At 56.4% G+C, this 17774-nt stretch overlaps 1 protein-coding gene across 2 annotated transcripts in view; it reads right to left on the reverse strand.

The window, feature by feature from the left end:
* CACNB1 (calcium voltage-gated channel auxiliary subunit beta 1) overlaps window positions 1-17774 on the reverse strand; it is a 33183-nt gene that overhangs the window by 15200 nt on the left and 209 nt on the right. The window contains exons 2-3 of one of the 2 annotated variants that reach the window (XM_019550273.1): window positions 13262-13348; window positions 2447-2566 (exon numbers count right to left, since the gene is read on the reverse strand). In XM_019550273.1, coding sequence (XP_019405818.1) covers window positions 2447-2566; window positions 13262-13348 — 207 coding nt within the window. Of the gene's footprint in view, window positions 1-2446; window positions 2567-9028; window positions 9122-13261; window positions 13349-17774 lie in introns of those variants that run through there. The other variant, XM_019550274.1, reaches the window with a different exon arrangement.

The raw sequence follows: 17774 nt of genomic DNA on the forward strand, positions 1-17774 counted from the left end.
CCCCCGGTGGCTGTGGGTCAAAGGATACGAAGCCCAGGATGGTGTCCCAGCTGCTTGTTCCCTGAGATCCAGCTGAAGGACAGTGACTGAAAACAACCATGCATGTGGGAGTGAGGGGTGGATGAAGCAGACTCCTGGCTGGCTCAGAGGCACTGGGAGCTCGATTTTGGTCCCCAGTAGGTCTCTAGTTTGAAACCAGTCCAGCTAGCACTGAGGCAGTGGCACTGTCACACGTGTGTGATGGGGAGAGGGGGAAGCAAGAGTGATGAGTTCAATAGCTCTTGGGCACAACTGCTAGGTCAGCAGGGACTGGAAAAGTGAACTGTCCCCGTCTCAGGGGATCTTTCCAGGATCAGGCAGAGACAGTACCCAGGGGAAGCCTTTGAGATCAGGGACAAAAACCTTTGTTTAAGGGACTGCTTAGCCGCTGCCTTTCCTCAATGTGAGGTGCCACAGGGCTCTCAGGACACAGCCAAGCATGGACCCCCAGTCCAAAATGTCAGAACTCTTCATGGGGCCCCAGGCCTCCACTTCCCCCTGGCCCAGCCTTTCCTGGATCCACTCCCATGCAGAGCTGTCTTAATGGCAGCAGTCCCTGTCCACAAGAGGGGCTGGCATGGGTCCTAATGGACATTACACTTCTGATGTGTGCCAGCCACTAAGGATTGGAATACTGCAGCTGCAGTGCCCTGGAAGCCTGTTGTGCCAAGGGGGTGGGGTGGGAGGTGGGGAATGGCAGGAACCTCATTAGCTAATTACTTTGGTTAACATTTGGGTCTGTGCAGTCAAGGCAGAGATCATTTCCTGAGAACTGACAGCTTCCTCCCTCCTGTAGATTGTTGCTCTGGCTTGGCAGGCCATGTGGAGCAGAGGGCATTATATGGCAGGGGGAACTCAGCTAGTGGACTGAGTTGTGGGGGCAGAGTTGGGGCATCAAGGGCTGCTTTACTTGGCTGCACGTTCAAGCTCAGCTTAGGATCCAGGGGGGCACAAAGGAACAGGTGGTATGTCTCGGGCCACACAGAGCTGGGAACAGAACCCAGGAGTCCTGGCACCCAGCCCCTTCCTGCTGTAACTGCTGGACCCCACACCACTCCCATAGGGGTAGCTTTCATATCCTCACATTGGACCCAACAGTGCCTGGGCCTCAGGAAGAGATGACAGGGACTTGGTTGGTGGGGTACATCTAAGAATGGAGACAGTGATTCCAGCCAATGCATCCCATCTCCCTGCCACAGGGGATGAAAACATTCTACGGGACAGGGACCGACCCCCAAGGTCCAGTGCCTCTTGGAAGAAGCTTTAGGGGGGCTCTGCATCACCCTTGCCTTGGTATCAAGAGCCCCCCTCTGCACATGCTGCTACAGAGAGGTGCATCCCCTCTTTCCTCTACTCAGAGTATACCTCCTGCACACATGGGCAGGGCAGGGCAGGGCCCTCCCCCATTCCGCAGCATTTTCTGGTTGGTGGCTGGCCCCAAGGTGTGTAATGGAAGGGCTGGGATGCCGCCAGGTGGGGCAGTGCCAGCCCGCAGTCTCCTGGCACCGGTGCTCTGTCCCTGACCCAGCCTGGGTCGATGAGACGTTTCATCAAGATTAGCTAAATGAATTAACTGATTGTAGGACCTTGTCCATTTCCTGTGATTTATGGGTGGTGCTGGGCCTGGGGCCAGCAACAACCAGACAGGTTAGAACATTTGGGCCAGGAAGGGTGAAGACAGCCCCAGCTGGGGTTTATAATGGGGCTCAGGAACTGACAAGAGCAGGGGATCCTAGCATCACAGCTGGACTATGTCAGAAATGCAGCGACTCTTACAGGAAGCTGGCAGGTTGGGACTTGAGAGTTGGGACTGCGGGGCAAGAGCAGGGCTGTGTGCATGCTAGTGGAGAAAAGGCTGCAGGCTGGACCTGAGAGACAGCAGGGAGGGACTCTCAACTGGGGTGCTCCAGTCCTTTCAGCAGGGCAGCTGGCACTGGCCAATGAGACACAGGTAGAAGTGGATGAAGTGGCCCAGCACAGGCACATAGGTTGTGCCAGCCAGGGCCTGTACCCAGCCACCTGGCCAGGAACAAGCTGTATTTTCCAGTGAGGTCTCCAGCCAAGCCAGCCCAGGGGATCTGGCTGGAGGATGGGGTTGGTGTTGCACATGGCTGCAGGGGGAGCGTGAGGATGGGAGGGTGCATGCAATGCCCTTGTGTTCCATCAGAATGGGCAATGTTTGGGTCTAAATGCACAAGCCTTTCCTGCATGAGCTGAATGGCTCTGTGACTTCTGTGCCATGAGCTGGCCCAACTCTCTAGGCAGATGGGCCAGGGGGAGTTGGGCATGGGCAAGTGCCATGCCCAGCTCCCATGCCAATGCCCCATGGCATGGGCACAGGAACCCTACCAGTCCAGGCTTCACAGAGAAGCAGCCATGGCCACCACTCCCCTTTCTCAGGTCCTACCTTGGCCTTCTCCAGTTGTGCCAGGGCCTGGCGCTCAGCCTCCTTGTGCAGAGCCTCACGATCCTCCTCCAGGGACACATCCGAGTCTGAGGGGCGGCTGGTGTAGGACTCCGCAGAGCCCTGGGGGAGTAGACCAGAGTCAGGGAAGTCAGCGCGCTTTGCAGCCCTCTTCCCCACACAACTATCCCCAGGAAGGGCAGGGGATGGTCCAATGGCCAGTAAGCTCAGCAGGAGCACAACCCTATCTGTGGCCATGCCACAGGACAAGGGCTGAGGCTAGAGCTGGAGCAATGTCCCACTGCCCCCTTCCCAAGACAAAATGCCCTGCGATCTAGAGCCCACCTCTGGTTACAGTTTGTAACAAGACCATTGCCATGGATTCTGGGAGCACTGGAATGAAACCATCCACCTGGGGCTGTTGCGACAGCTTCCTGCCTTCCCCAGTCAGCAGTTTCTTTCCTGCCCAGCCCCTGGAGCAGAACTGCTGTGGCCTGAGCCAGAAAAACTAGGGCACAGCTCAGGCCTCAGGGGCACCATGCCTGCAGGTACCGTAGCAGTGGGAGACTTAATGAACCTCCAGGCTTCTCCTCCAACTTTGCGATGTGAGTGAGGTCTAGGGTAGCGGTTACAGAAAGGCTGCTACAGAGAGGTGCATCCCTTCTTTCCTAGACTAGGGTTTTTTTGGTGGGGGGAAGCGGGTGAGAAGTGGGATGGGGGTGGTTATTTCCAGCTCAGCTGCTGACTCCCTGTGTGGCATCAGGTGACCTGGAGTCTGTCTCTGTGCCTCAGTTCCCCCTTCAGTTCTGACAGGCTGGTGCTGTGAGAGTTAAAGCAGTTCCCCAGGACAGACGCAGCTGTTCCCACAGCTCTGGGATGGAACGTGATAGCACGGGCAGGGGAGGACAGCCCCGACTCGGGCTCCCCGAGGCAGGGGGGCTTGTTAAACCTGGTGAATGCAATGCCACTGGCAGAAGAAGTAGGCCCCTGATGTGGGGGCTGGGGGGGGGTGGACCTTGAAACAGACATTCCACCATGGGCAGGAAAAGGGATGGGGGAAGTGGGGGCTAGAAACACACATGAAGCTCTCTCCTGAATGGGAACAGGCTGTGTCTCAGGAGATGGGGGAATGGGTGAGGAGATTCCAGGGGCCATCTGGAGTGGGGGGGAAGGGGTGTCCCTGCCCTTCCCTTCCCCTGGAGCTGAATGATGGAGTTTGCCTTTGATAGAGGCTTCCCCCAGGCCAGGAGGTGATGGAGTGAGGCACCTCTAGACCCTTGCAGCTGGCCTGGAGGATGAGTTCCCCAAACACCATGCAGTATCTCTCAGTCAGTCTGTCTGTGCAGGCTATGTCTGAGGCAATTTGGGAACCACAAATGCAGCCTCCAAAAGAGCAATGCCGTACACTGGTCAATGAATTTCTGAGCCATCGTGGGATGTGGGGGATGGAGGAGAGGGGGAGTCAGATCTCTGCACTGTCTCACACCCCCAGTATGGTCCCACCCGCACAGCTCAGCTGATAAGCACCCAGACTGCTCTGCCTCCCCTCAAGGGGTTGTGAAGCAGCTGGGTACAGAAACAGGACAGCAAGTCACAACAGGGCAGGACAGCTCCACACAAGGACTGTGCTGGAGCTGGGAACAGAAGCCAGGAGTCCTCTTATTCTCTTCCCACTTCTCTCTCTCCCAGGTTTTTCTGCCTAGACTCCTCTCCCTTCCCAGAGCTGCAGGTAAAACACAGTTGTCCTGATCCCAGACTTTCCTCTCACTCTCACCTGTGAGATCCCACTCCCTGTCCAGAGCTAAAGACAGAACCCAGGACAGAACCCGGCTCCCAGGTGGCGTGGGTGGCAGAGCAGCAAGGCATGATGAAGCCAGGTGATCCCAAGGCAGCAGGATGACCCAGGAATCCAGTGGAGGGAAGATTTAAAGAGTCTGTGGGATGGACTGTGGTCAAGGGGGAGGTGCACAGCCCTTGTGGGGATAAGCCTCTGTGTTCTGGTGGTTCCAGGACCTCACCCCTGCATGGGGCAGAGATGTGAGAAGGAGGCAGGGGGTGGGGGTAGGCCAGAATTCAGCCCCTGGCTACAAAGGATGGGTCTTCCTAGCCTTGGCAGGTACTCTGAATAATCCATGGGGGGCAGCAGATGTCAACAGAGGCACCAGGGCTGTGTGGCACCAGCATAGAGCATTCTCAGAGGGTAGCAGGGCTGGCAGACTGGGGCTGCCCCAGCCCCACAGGTATAGCCCGGGCAGGGGGCAAAGGGAGGCATTCAGAGAACCTGATCAGTAAAGAAAGGGCATCAAACTAAAAGGGGGGTGTAATTTGAGAGGCCCAGTATAGAGAGGTCTCTGCAGTATTCCCCAAACACCCCTCTATCCCACCAGTCCTGCACTGCCCCCTGCCCCGCCCCGACCTGACAATGCCCCTCCCCTAGCTATTTCATCCCTGAACCCAGATGACTTGGGACTCTGGACCTAATGGGACATAAGGACCAGCAAACTCATTCTATTCATGGACCAGCTCAGCTCATGGCATCAGCAGGAAGCCCATGGTTCCATGTGCAGGTAGGTCACAGGGCACCTCCTCATCCCCTCCCAGAGGGGGACACCAGCCCAGAGAAACATTCCCCCATCAGTCCAGCTGCCTCTGCTCAGGCCCCCAGATGTCAGTGCTCACAGACAGCACACTCTCAAGCTCAGCTTGGCATTCCTACTGGCAGGATGTTTATCTACCCACACTGGCTGTGCTGGAGTTGCCCCATGGCCAGCTGGCAGTCAGCTCCACGGGGCTGTGGGAACAGAAGGGGTCTTCCCCTTTAATCACAGACTTGGGTTCTAAATCCCTGCTGCTGTTTTTGCTGGGGCAGAGACGGGACAAATGTCCTGCATCTCCCCTCCCTGACACCAACATCTTCGTGACCCTATGGAGCCAACAAGTGTCACTGGGGATGGGGAACAGCACAAGATGGTTGCAATGCTGTGCTACTCTCAGAGCTCCCTCGGGAGCATCTCTCCCCCCTCTCCATCCCCAGAGCTGTCAAACCTTCAGCAGAATCCAAGTCACCCCCTTGTGGCATGAGACCTGACCAGCCAAGAGCGGGACCAGGAAAGAGCCACTCAGCCAGAATTTGCTCCTGTTTGGGAGACACCAGCTTGGTTAAGCTGGACTCCAGCACCAGGCAGGGCCTCAGGCAGGCAGTCAAAAATTAACAGAGCTGGGAGGCTGACCTGCCCCTCATGGGGCTCCTGGGAACAAACCGGTGGGAAGAAAGCTGTGGGTCTCAAGGGACACTGATATATAACAGAGACTGTATCTTATAAGCTCTGAAGATACACCTTGGGAGACAGGGCAAGGATCTCTCACTGAGGGGGTCATAGAGCAGGGGGGAGCAAGGCAGAGAGCCCAGACCCCCTTCCCCTGCCAGCACAGAGTGCACAACCCACTGGGAATCTGGATGGGGCACTGCTCTAAGGAACTGGATAATAAGACCCCCTTTCCCAACTGTTGCCCAGCCAGGGAGAAATCAAGCCTACACTAGCATCCAGAACTGGTCGGGACTCAAGAAGCCTCCTCAGGAGCACAGGGAGGGAAGCATGGCCCCTCAGCCCCAGCCTCCGAAGACACTCCCCTTTGAAGCACCCTCCTCACCCCACCTCCCCCTCCACTCCAAGCAGAGCCCGTGTGCTGTAATAAAAGTGCTATGGACAGACCTCTCCAAGCTGGGATTAACATCAGCCAGACCCGGCTGGAGGTGGTGGTGGGGGAGCAGGAGGTACTCACCCCTAGAGACAGGCAACTAACCAGTGTGCCCCTCCCCTGAGTCTATCTAGCAGCTGCCAAAAAGGGTCAGTCCAGATCAATGGGGGCCAAAGCCAAGGCTGGATTGTACTCACCACTTCCGAGTCATCCAGCCCATACAGATACATCCTGCCTGGGACCGGGGGACGTTAAGGAGGGGCAGTTTGCTGGGAGTAGGGGCCCCGGTCGGATGGGGCACGTCGGCTTCGGGAGATGCAGCTAACGGGCGACTTCCACAGGTGGGGAGGCAGCTGCAGCCAGCAGGGCTGGCTGCATGGAGGGTGTAGGAGCCCGGTGGTGGGTCTTAGAGGCTCCCTGCCCCATCCAGGAAAGAGCACAAGGGGAGCCCCCAGCCTAGGGGACACAATCTCTATGAGGCAGTGCGGCCCAACTCCCCTGCCTCGGATGGACAGCAGGGACTGGCAGGCGGGAGTTGGAGAGAGCCAGGAGCCGGTGACGTGGGGCAGGGACGTGATTGGCTTGGGTGCTGAGCAAGTGTCATATATTACTAGAATCGGCATGTGGCCCAGTTGGTACGTATGTGTGCGTGGTCCACTAAGAAACAGAACACTGCAAAATGTGGGGGAACTGGGAAACAAGTGAGTGCTACTGGGGAGAAGAATCACCCACCCATCTTGGAGCAATCTCAGGGAGCAGGATGGGCTAAGGGAACAACTGGTGGGACAAACTCTGCCATTCCAGTGAGAGCCTGCTGGGACCTACAGTGGGAAGAAGAGAGCTCTCCCCACTGACCCTGGCTCAGGAAGGCACCCAGCCCAAACGTCAAGAGGCATGCCCTTCACTTTGCCAGTAACAACATCTGCTAGTACCAGGGATGCCAGATCCAAGCAGATGGAGGCAAAACTGGAAGTTGGGGTGGAAGCGGGGGAGCAACTAAAGCCACCAGGGCTGTCTTGAGCTACTCACCACCCTACAGAACTCAAGGACTGACCATGTACTAATGAATGCCAAATTAGGGGCAGGACCCCAGGGGGACACCGAGCCACAGAGGCAAGTGTAGGGTCAGGTTTTCCAGAACTCAGGGGTGGATTTGCAATTTTGTGGCCCCTTGGAAAGCCCTAACCACAAATACTGGACCCTGGCAATCAGGTCCAAGTGACTTGACTGAGGCTGTACAGTCAGTGGCAGACCCTGGGTTTCAAGCAGAGATCTTGCAGCCCCACTCCCTAACCACAACCTCTGCCTGCCTTTCTGCCTTCTTGTCACTGGAAGGGTGAGAATTTCCTCCTCTGCTCATGCATAGATTTTGCTCCCTTGGTTCTTACAACTCCTTTCCCACATCGTACTTTCCAAACCCACCCACTGTAGAATCATCCCAGGAGGTCCCAAATTCTCCTGCGTTTCACCCATCCATAAATCTGAAGCCTGAACTGATTGCTGATCTGGGATCAAATATCTCCACCTGGAAAAGTAGCTAGGGCTCAGCTCTAGGAGGCACAGGCTCCAGAGGGCAATTCCCCAAGAAGGAGCCATTAATATTCCCAGTTTTCAAGCCACAAGACTCCCAGTGCACTTTGCTGCTGTGTGACACTAGTGACATGCAGCCACCTCTAAGGTGAAGCAAGATAGCTACCTCAAAGCACCCAGGAACAAAGTCAACAGGAGTTTTGACAGCCCAATAGTGCTTTGGTCTGACATCTCATCAAAAGACAGTCCCCCCTCCTTCCTAGCGCCATGCTGGGATAGTGAGGTCAGCATTGACAGCCACTGGAAATCCCTAGTGGAGGGGACAACACCCTCCACTGAGCTCCCATCCTGTAGCACAGCATCCATTAATCTCAAGGGTAATGGAGGATAGGGGAGAGGTGGGGAAAGACCCTGCCCTTGACATATATCACCCCATTAAAGTACTATTGGAGCACACTGTGGAAGGGAAGCCCCCTCCATCCCAACAAACCCCTCTTTCTACCCCCTGAATCTCAGTGCCCCCTTGGCACCCTGAGCCTCCCCCACTGCTAGTACCCACTCACTCCATGCTGGGTCACTGGGGTTCAGCACAAACTGAGAGAGGAGACCTTCTACAGTGCTCTACACAGTGCCCCCCAAACACCAGTATCCCCCCTGTACAGCTCACACTGTGATGCCCCAGTTAGCTCATTCTCCCAGGCTGGGGGAGGACACCAACCCTACTTGTCCCACCCCAAGCAGGAGTCCCTCCCAACATCTCCCCACATTGCAAGCCATCCTGACCTTCCCTGACCCAAAGCTGCCACCCCTAGCCTCCTGGAAGGGGGTAAAAGAGTGTGTGTGTGCGTGTGCGCGCATGTGCAAGAGAGAGAGAGAGAGAGAGACAGAAACACCCTCTCCCTTCCCACCCCAGGGCCTGGCTCATTCTCAGGGTAATTTTAGGAAACCATCTGAGCAGAAGAGGGAGGGATAGAGAGGGAGGTTGTGGTGATCAGAGAGGCTATGGGGTAGTGGAGGATGCAGGGGGACAAGGGAATGGAATGAAGGGTTGGGGGTAAAGTAGGAGGCTGGGGGACACGAGGCTCACAGACACCATCCCTAGTGGGTCCCGCCAGCTGGGTCACATTCAGAAAAGCTACCTCAAACCCCTGAAGGCCAGGCCAGCTGGGCCCCATGGGCGGCAGAAGTGGAGGGATACCCCCAAACTGGTGGGGTCCCCCTGAGTGCCAGAGGGGGTTGGGCAGGTAGAAACAGAGCATGGAGGAAAGGCAAAGGGCAGCAAACCCCTGAGGAGACCTGGATGCAGGAAAGCAACAAGGTGGGGACAGAGAGGGTCAACAGGGGTGGGGTGCTCACCAGGACAATGCGGTGGTCTTTGCTGGGTGTCTCCATGCTGCTGGTGCTGGCTGGGCCCTGGGTGCAAGTGGGCAGCAGGGGCGGCTCTGCCCTGCTGCTGGGCTGATGGGGCTCAGGTTACACTGAGAGTGCGACATTCGCAACCTGCCGGGGTATATTTAGCCCAGTGGGCAGGCTGGGGGGGGTGCTGGCTGGTCTGTGCCAAGGGTTACTTTATAGCACTCTGCTCTGGCCAAGGGAGGGGGCCAGGCAGGGAGCACAGTATACTGGGTCCTGCCAGCCTTTTTGGTTAAGTGCTCCAAGCTTAGCAGAGGTCTTAGGGGCTCTGGAACGATGTCACGCCTGCCTGGCATCCTGCCTGACAGTGGCTCTACCAATGGCCCTCACTCCCAACTCACAACCCTCCTGGTATCAACTCTTCCCCCTCCCCCCAGTGTTGCTGAGACCCTTCTGTCCAGACCACTACCCCATATTCACCCCAACAGCCCTCCCAGGCCCTGAGGCCCCAGCTGGAGGACAATGGGAATAGAGTACTGCTAAAAGCCCCCACACCTCCCAATCCAGCCCCATTCTCCAACTCTCTGGCTAAGGCAGCTGGGCTGCCCCCTGCTGCTCTGCCCTTGGGTTTGCAGCTACCTCTGGGCCCTCTGATTCCATGGGTCCTGCCCCAGTTCACTCAGCTGCAGGACTGGGCAGTCCTGGCCCCCTCTGAATTTTCCAAGGAGTGACCTGAATAGACCTCTCCTTGAAGGAAGTGCACATCTCTGCACAGAGCATTCACCAGAGGGCAGCACAGCTCCAGATGCCACAGCCCCCCTAACCCTCTCCCTCCCACATACACAGGCTCAACACTCAGATAGCACAGGAGTCGGCCCCACACACCCATGGCCCCTGTATTCTCCAATGCCCCACAAAACAGAAGCTTGCAAGGGTCTCCACTTTAATATTGTTTGAGGGGGTCCTGTACAACATCCCTCCAATCCAAGTCTCAGCTGAGCTCTGCATCCCGATTGATCCAGGTAGTATCCCATTTGAGGCTCCCCTATTCCCTGTTGGGATAGCTGCTGGGAGATGTATGTATCCCATGGCAACCTACCATGCACTAGGTACCCTTGGGAGCAACACTGGAGACAGCCCTGCCTCTTTCTCATCCGGTGGGGTTTGCTCTGCAATGAACAGTGCAGCACCCCTGAAGCGGGGAGGAGAGGAGCATGCCAAGGGGCTGCCCCTCCATGGGGTATGATGGATCATGAGCTCATACTGCCCTCTGCTGGGTACAGCTGGGAAGGCCTGTTCCCAGGCCTAGGGTTGCATGAATCAGCCTGAGTTGCAGGCTACTGAAAATCCCCACCCATACAACACTCCTCCCCAAACCACTCCGACACACCCTGGCCTGGACTAAAAACACCCCATTGCTCTAAAGAGTCTTCCTCCCCTGCTCACCCTTTCCCAAACCCATCCCCTGCTCCATCACTTCGCCCTGCACCCAAGCAGCCTTCTTCCCCACCATTCACCTGGGGCAGGGGCAGACTTTGGACTGAGACCCACATCTGAAGGCATCCATCAGGTTACAGTGATTTTGACCGAAGCTTCACTCCCCCAGCTTCAAGGGTAGATGGGTGTGAAGACAGGGTAGGCAGTCTGAGCCAAAAATCCTGACAGGCCCATCTCTGGTGGTGCGGGAGAGGGGACCCCAAAGAGGAGGAGGGTGGATGGGTCTTTGGGAGCTGATGAATTAGCTCTAGCCAAGGAGCAAAGCCCATGAGACCTGGGTGTGTGTCCATCAGTCTAGTCCATTCTGCACTGAGGAAGCTGCAGTCATCAGACAGGCCCAGCACCTACCTTAAGGCACCTTTTCAGCTTTTCCTACCCCAGCACACACACCCACACCAACTTGCTCCCCTGGGATGGGCACAGGAGTCAAAAAGCCCTTGGTTGTGTGTGGCACTAATGCAAGACAAACTGGCCCTTTAAATTCCCACTGCATGGGGGACTCTTTGCAGGAATCCTCACCATCTAAGTGCCCCGCCCCCCACCCCCAGCATCTTCCCATGTCATTGCCATGACAACCACTTGCCATCCTTCCCTTCATCTGCTGGAAGGGAGGTGAAGTGGGGATCAGATCACAGGACCCCTCCCTCTAGCTGGGATTTAGAGGCATCAGCAAGGAGGGCTCCATGCCCCCTAGTCCTCACTGTGGCCAGAAATGGGGGCGACTAGGCCATCCCCCCTGGAGCAAGGCAGAGCAGGACTGCTGCTCCCCTAGAGGACCCCGCACCAGCCTCAAATGACTGCTCAGGCTGCTCGGCTTCTGCTGTGCCTCAAGGTCACCCCACTAGCCAGCACGGGTAAGACCAGAGGGCTGTTTGCATCCTATTGCTCTGCCCCATGTGATCCTGTCTCCCCCTGGTGGAAGGGGGTGGGGGTTGACACTCCCCTGCAGCCTAGGGAGCCCATCCCCATTGACTTCGGGGCGGGGGGTAGGGGGGTTAGAAGCCAGAGCAGGGTCCCCAGGGGCTCCCCCCAGCACACGAGACACAGGCGTTCGGCTCTAAATAGACAGGGGGAGCCATGCCCCTCATTCTGTCCCTCTGCCCCCCAGCGGGCCCCCCAACCCAGCACAGGCCAGGACTCAGCTGTTTCATCATTTAACATGCTATTCCAGGCTGGCCATCCCCGTGGAAGGGAGGGTTGCTATGGTGACTGTTGCACTCCCCACTCCCGGGAAGGCTGAGGAGATATTTTTTAGGCCACTTCGTCTTGGGGGCTTGGAGCCAAGGCAACTAAAATGGAGTGGGGGAGAGGGGCTGCTGCCCAACACTGGCCCTGAGCACATGCATGTGCCTGTGGAGGGAAGAGGTGAGGCAGGCGTGGTAGCAGTGGTGGTGGGTGGGAGCGGGGTGCTGCTGCAGGCTCTACCCAGCTGTCAGCTCCAGCCCTGCTGAGTCAAGCTGCTACATTCCTGGATTAATAATTGGCTCTCTCCTTCCCTCAGCAAGACCCCGCAGAGGGGAGGAGCAACAGCTCTGAAGAAGTTGGTAGGGGGGAGCAGAAAGACCAGTGCTGCTCCACTCTGGCCTCTCCCAGCAAGGGGCACGGGCTGGGCAAGGAGACCTCAGCTTTTAGGGATGGGGCAGGATTGCTGACAGAGCTCAAACAACCCAATAGGAGAAGTAGCCCCAAGAAGCCATGGCAGAGCTGTGCTGGGCTGCTGAGAGAGGCTCCAGCAATGCCCCTGCCAGCACCACCAACCCCAGCACCGCCCCCACCAAGTCCAGCTCACCCTAGCAGCATGCACCACTGCATGGAGCAACCCACATCCACAGCAGTGACGTGGTTACAACTAAGCAGTGTTGCCACGGGCAACAACAAAGCTCAGAGTGGATCCAGAATAAAAAGAGGCCTTCAAGCTTTGATCCCTGCCCTCCTGAAGCTCTTGCAACCTTTCCCTGCTCCCAGATGCAGCCTGGAAGGAGCTGGCTTGAGGCTTTCCCTGGGGCCACAGAACCAAAGCAGATGAGGTCTTGCCAGTGTTGTGCCCCCAATGATGGCCAGGGAACAACATCGTCACCCAGCTACACCGATTCCCACGAGGCAGGGCTCACAGGACTCCAGTTCTGTGCTCACACCACTCACACCCAGAGGGGACTATATATGGACTGGTTGCTAAGAAGTCATTTTTGCGCTTGAAGTACCCCAGTCATTTAAACCCAAACTGCAGAGTCTCAGAAGGGACATTTTGGATTCAGTGTCCTGCAGCTTTAAAATTTGTACTGCACAGGCAGAGATGGGCACTGGGTTTGGTCTCAGGGTTACAAAGGGTGTCACGCACCCCACACACTCTCCCATGGACACTTCACTTTGGTCTTTTCTTGTTGCTTTAACACAAAGGGGTCCAGGCTCTGCTCTTTGCAAAACATGAGAGTTTGGAGACACAGTGGGATGGGTCTGAGCAGGAACCAAAGCCCTGCTAAGCAGTAATTTCTTGAGCTGGGACTAGATAGGAGGTTATTATAGTCACTGGGGATGGCCAGCCAGGGGTGAGCTGTCCCCCTTGCCTGCTGCTGCTGTATTCCAGCAACCTGCCATCACCACCTGCTGCCAGATCAAGGATGAAAAACATGTCAAGTCCCCTGGAGAGAACCTTTCACACAAGTACCCCTGGGGCTCCATGCCAGTGCTACTCAGAAAAGGCACACCAAAGCTAGTCAAACCCCTGCCCACTGCTTGTACCTGTCTCACGAAGCTGTTGGAAGTTGTGTCTGAGGAGGTGCTGCCATCCGAGCGTTTGAAACGACTCTTCCGCTTGCCGTATTTCCCCTGGGGGAGAGAAGGGGGCCTGGTTAGCGAGTGCATGGGGCCCCACAGGCAGAGGGGAGCAGGCACTGGCTGCAGAGGATAAATAACTCATGGCACTCCTCGAGGAAGGACGCTGAAGACTCCTGAAGTGTTCTGATAAGCACGACTGAATCTTCAAGCCCAAAGTCAGACCCATCACCTCATTATGGGGTGGGAAGGAATTTTTCTCTTAGGTCAGCTTGGCACAGACTGAGGTATTTTGCCTTCCTCTGTAGCATGGGACATGGTCCTTTTCTTAGGAGCTCCTGAACATACATTATCCAACTACTTGCAGTGGCAGGGCATTGGCAGTGCCCCTGTCTCTGTGCTATCTATTTTCTGTGGCACATTATAGGATGCTGGCAGTGTTTCGGGTATTGTGTCTTGTAGTTGTGGGCGAGGGTTTCAAGCGGTGATGCTGGAGATTCCTTGAATAAGTGGAAAGACACTAGATTCTAGAGTCCACGAGGCCTTTTTTAGTCTGATGGTCCTCCCACCACCACCTAGGAGGCAAGTCAGTGTCCTAAATCCCAAGGTACAGATGAGGCAACCTGAGGCATAGCAGCATGGTTTACCCAAAGCCACCCAAGCAGGAGATCTGGAAACAAAACCCAGGAGTCCTGCTCCAATTTACAGACTATAAGCTATTTCTGTGACCACACTGGAGGCATATATGGGAAAGGGCAGCAATGCAAGCTACAGGAGACAGGCAAGAGTCATCCACACTCACAGTTCAGAGCATCCTTTGAGCAACGGCAGGGAGGAACCCCTCCTCTTATGGTTGAGTATCACAACACAAAGGACAGGAAAATGTCTTTCCAGTATTGTGTGCCAGTCTCCACTGGAAACAGCAGGAGGCCAGAAGAGCCTGCTGGTCTGAGAGCATCTATTCTGCTAGAAAAATCTCTGTAGCAGACCCGAAGCATGGTCCCCAGAGGATATCTCTCTCTCTTTAGGCCTGCCTGTAGGATCCTCTTCCCTCTGAGGCAACCCCCATGACTGAGCAGGCAACACTGGTAGCTCCTGTGAACTCGCTCAGAGTGTGGGGAGAAGGGAGACAGGGCTAAAAGCAGGCAGAGATCACTCTCTAAAACTCAGCCAAATATGCCATCCAGGCCTCTGGCAGCAAACAGCGCTGCCAGGTCATCTGATACAAGCACCAATCAATTGGCTGCTCCAGGGCTTTAATATCCTTGCCAGGTTCACAACCAATCTGGCTCCATGCAGTGCTACAGCCAGCCTCTAATTACTGGGAGAGCTAATTACAATGCCAGGCATGCCAGCTCACCCCGATGGAAACAGGGAGGGGTGCAGCAGGCAAGGCAAGATGACACCAGATCTAAGGGGCTTGACTGCAGCGGCTGCTGGAGAACCCGCATTGCCCTGGCCCTGGGAAGGGACTGGGAGTGGGAGGCACCCCCAGATAACAGCCTGCTTATTGCTGGCACCCCCCCATGGATCAGCACAGAGGAGTCAGTAGCTTAATCAAGGCAGAGAGGAGGGAAGCAGGTGGAGGCCCCCCTGGGAGGGAAGGTGCATGTATATGGGGTGATACCCTGGGCTGACTGTCAGTGCCCTGTACTGAGGGAAAGAGTGAGGTGTGTGCAGTCATGCTTGCTGCAAGGCTCACTTTAAGGAAGATGAAGGCAGATGCTTATTTAGAGCTGGCAGCCAGGCTGGGGTGCTGAGCTCTAGCAGGATGTGACAAATATGGAGGTAGTGAAATAATCTGGGGCTGAACTGCTTCTCTAGTGAGACCAGGAGATCTGCTCCTAATTTATGTCCTGCAATCTTACGTGCTTAAGTGTCTGTCCCAAGAAGGTTGGGAATGGGGTAGGCTCTGCCTCTGCATCAGTATATTTGGGAGGGCTACTAGACCCGGGCATCTAACTCTTTCAGGGGACACACTCCTGGGCTCCACTGCTCCCAACCAGGCTAAGCAAGGCAACTAAATCAGCACAGAGTAGCTCCCCACTCTACCCCCAGCCAACATCATCCCTAGGGGCATGGGACTGAAATAGAGGCATGAACACAGGGACTAATCACCATGGAGAGAGTGAGGATGTGGGGCCGACTGGATCCAGTCCCTGCTGAATGGGGTGCTGGGCTCCCCCCCATCCTTATAACTGCCAGACAGCACAGTGATCGTCCACTGCTGAGCTGGGATCCAGAGGCCAGAGAAGGGATCCCAGTATAGGCCCTCACCACCCTTTGGCCTACACTTCAAGGGGTGGTGCCATTCTGGTCTGATTGAATACTGGAGTGAGAGATTGCCCCCCCTCAAAGGGAACACTCTGTGCCCCCTCCTCCCCATATTGGGCACCCACAGCAGCTTCCTCTTGTGTGGAAGTCACCCTGTCCCCATCTCCAGAGACCCTGGGACAGCACAGACAGCTCCAGCCCTTGTGGGGAGGGTGTGAGGGGAGTCTGTATCTGGTAAGGGAAGGACCTGAACCAGTCACAACCCCAATGCCATGCACACAGTGCAGGGTACACTTCTCTGAGTGTGCACACATGCAGGCTCCTACCCCCTGGCTCTGCACGCATGTCACAACCTGTAGTTGTGTAGTTACACCCACATACTCACAGAGCTATACACACACCTGCCCCCTTGCAAACAGAGCTGCACACACAATTTCCTATGCTCACACACTACAGAAGCCGTCCTTGTCAACACCCTCCACACACACTTCCCCCTTCACCATGCACACCAGTCCTCTCCCTCCACACACCCACACAGGCCCCTGCAGCCAGGCAAGTGTGTGTATGCGTACACACACACATACATGCATGCATGCAAGCATGCATGCAGCAGGCCAACACACCTGCTCCTACTGAGTCAGCCCATAACCTAGTGGCTCCTCTTCAAATAGAAACATTTATCAGGCTCTTTCTCTCTCCAAACACTCCTCAGTGGGCTTGGACAGAAGGAGCCCACTGGGCTTAGTAACCAGTTTGACACCAGTTCCTACGCTGCCTCCTATTGGAGGATACTGGGACTGGATGAGCCAGGAGGTTGGTGGTTGAACCATTCTGCTGCTAAACCTCCTTGCCAGGGAGACGGAGGGTCATCACAGTGCCCAAGACATCCCTCTGCTCTGGGCTGGGCTCCCCCGGAAGCTGCTGACAAGGTCAGGACCTTCCATGCATGGAGAATGGTTAGGACGTGTCAGGGCAGAGCTGGTCTCGGAATGAGGCAGCCGCTTCCCAGGCATGCCTCGAGGGACAGCTGGGCCCAGTTGCTGTCCAGCCCGGAGATGCATGGTCCCTGAACAGGGCAGGAGTCGATATTTTTAGGAACTTCCTCCTCCCTCCTCCCTCCCCCTCTCCGGTCTTTCTAATCAGGGAACATCCAGGGCTCACATTTGCTGTGGCCGCAGTTAGTGGCTAGGCTCCACCATCCGGGAGGAAGGAGGAGGGAGGGGGAAGCTCTGAGGGTTGCAAAGGGTTAATCACGGCCATTTAAAGAGCCACCCATTGAACTAGTAGAGGCTCGTCCTGGGTCTCTTTCCCCATTTAGGACTGGTACTGTCAAGGTACATTTGGGGTCCCTGCTCCGCACTCACAACCCCAAGTCTCTCCGTGTCAAAGCCCCTCTGTGTTTAAAGCAAAGTTGGAATTGTCTCCATGGAAAGGCTCAGAGCTGGGTGTGGGCAGAGCCAATGGGGAGGATGTGCTGAGTTTCATCGTATCAGTGAGGTCGTCTTGGCCCATTCACTAGACCCAACCAACCCCCCACCCCATGCTGCCAGTAAACAAGGCATGATGGGGACATGGTGACTTCTGGGACAGTTTACTAAATGCCAGTCTCCTGGTGAAGAAGCTGCCTTGCCCACAACCCCAACTGGCCCCACAGCCTCCCTCAGCGAGTCAGCCCCATTTTCCAGATGCGGAAACTGAGGCATGGAGCAGTGACACAGCAAGCCGGAAGCCGAGCAGGGATTAGAGCCCAGGTGTCCTGACCACCAGGCCACACTCCTGGGCTCTGCGCCCACTCCCTCTCCTGCGCGCGGCACCAACCCGTGTGCCATTGCTACCTGTTGCAAAGGGGGGTTAGGTGGGCACCACATCTCCCAGGGTGCCTTGAGACTCCTCTCCTTCCACCCACATCTGCACCCTTGGGGGCACCCCAATTCGGCCTGGCAGAGGAGGGGCAAATCCAGCAGCTTCTTCATCAAGGTGGAGCCCTGGTGGGGGGAGGGAGGGGGTTAGTCCCCAGCCACCCCCACCAGCAATGGGTCAAATCCTCCCTTCTCCACCCCCAGCCCCGCTGGACTAGGGGGCTCTGGACACACACACACACACCCTTTACATACACACTGGTCCCCTTCACACGCCTCAGCCCCCTTTCCCCCCGCAGCCGCCCGAGGAAAGAGGCCGGCCGGCAGCAACGCCGGGGGCCGCGCCC

This window comes from Crocodylus porosus, unplaced genomic scaffold (assembly GCF_001723895.1).
Source record: "Crocodylus porosus isolate Cpor-Errol unplaced genomic scaffold, CroPor_comp1, whole genome shotgun sequence".
In the NCBI taxonomy this organism is placed as follows: Eukaryota; Metazoa; Chordata; order Crocodylia; family Crocodylidae; genus Crocodylus; species Crocodylus porosus.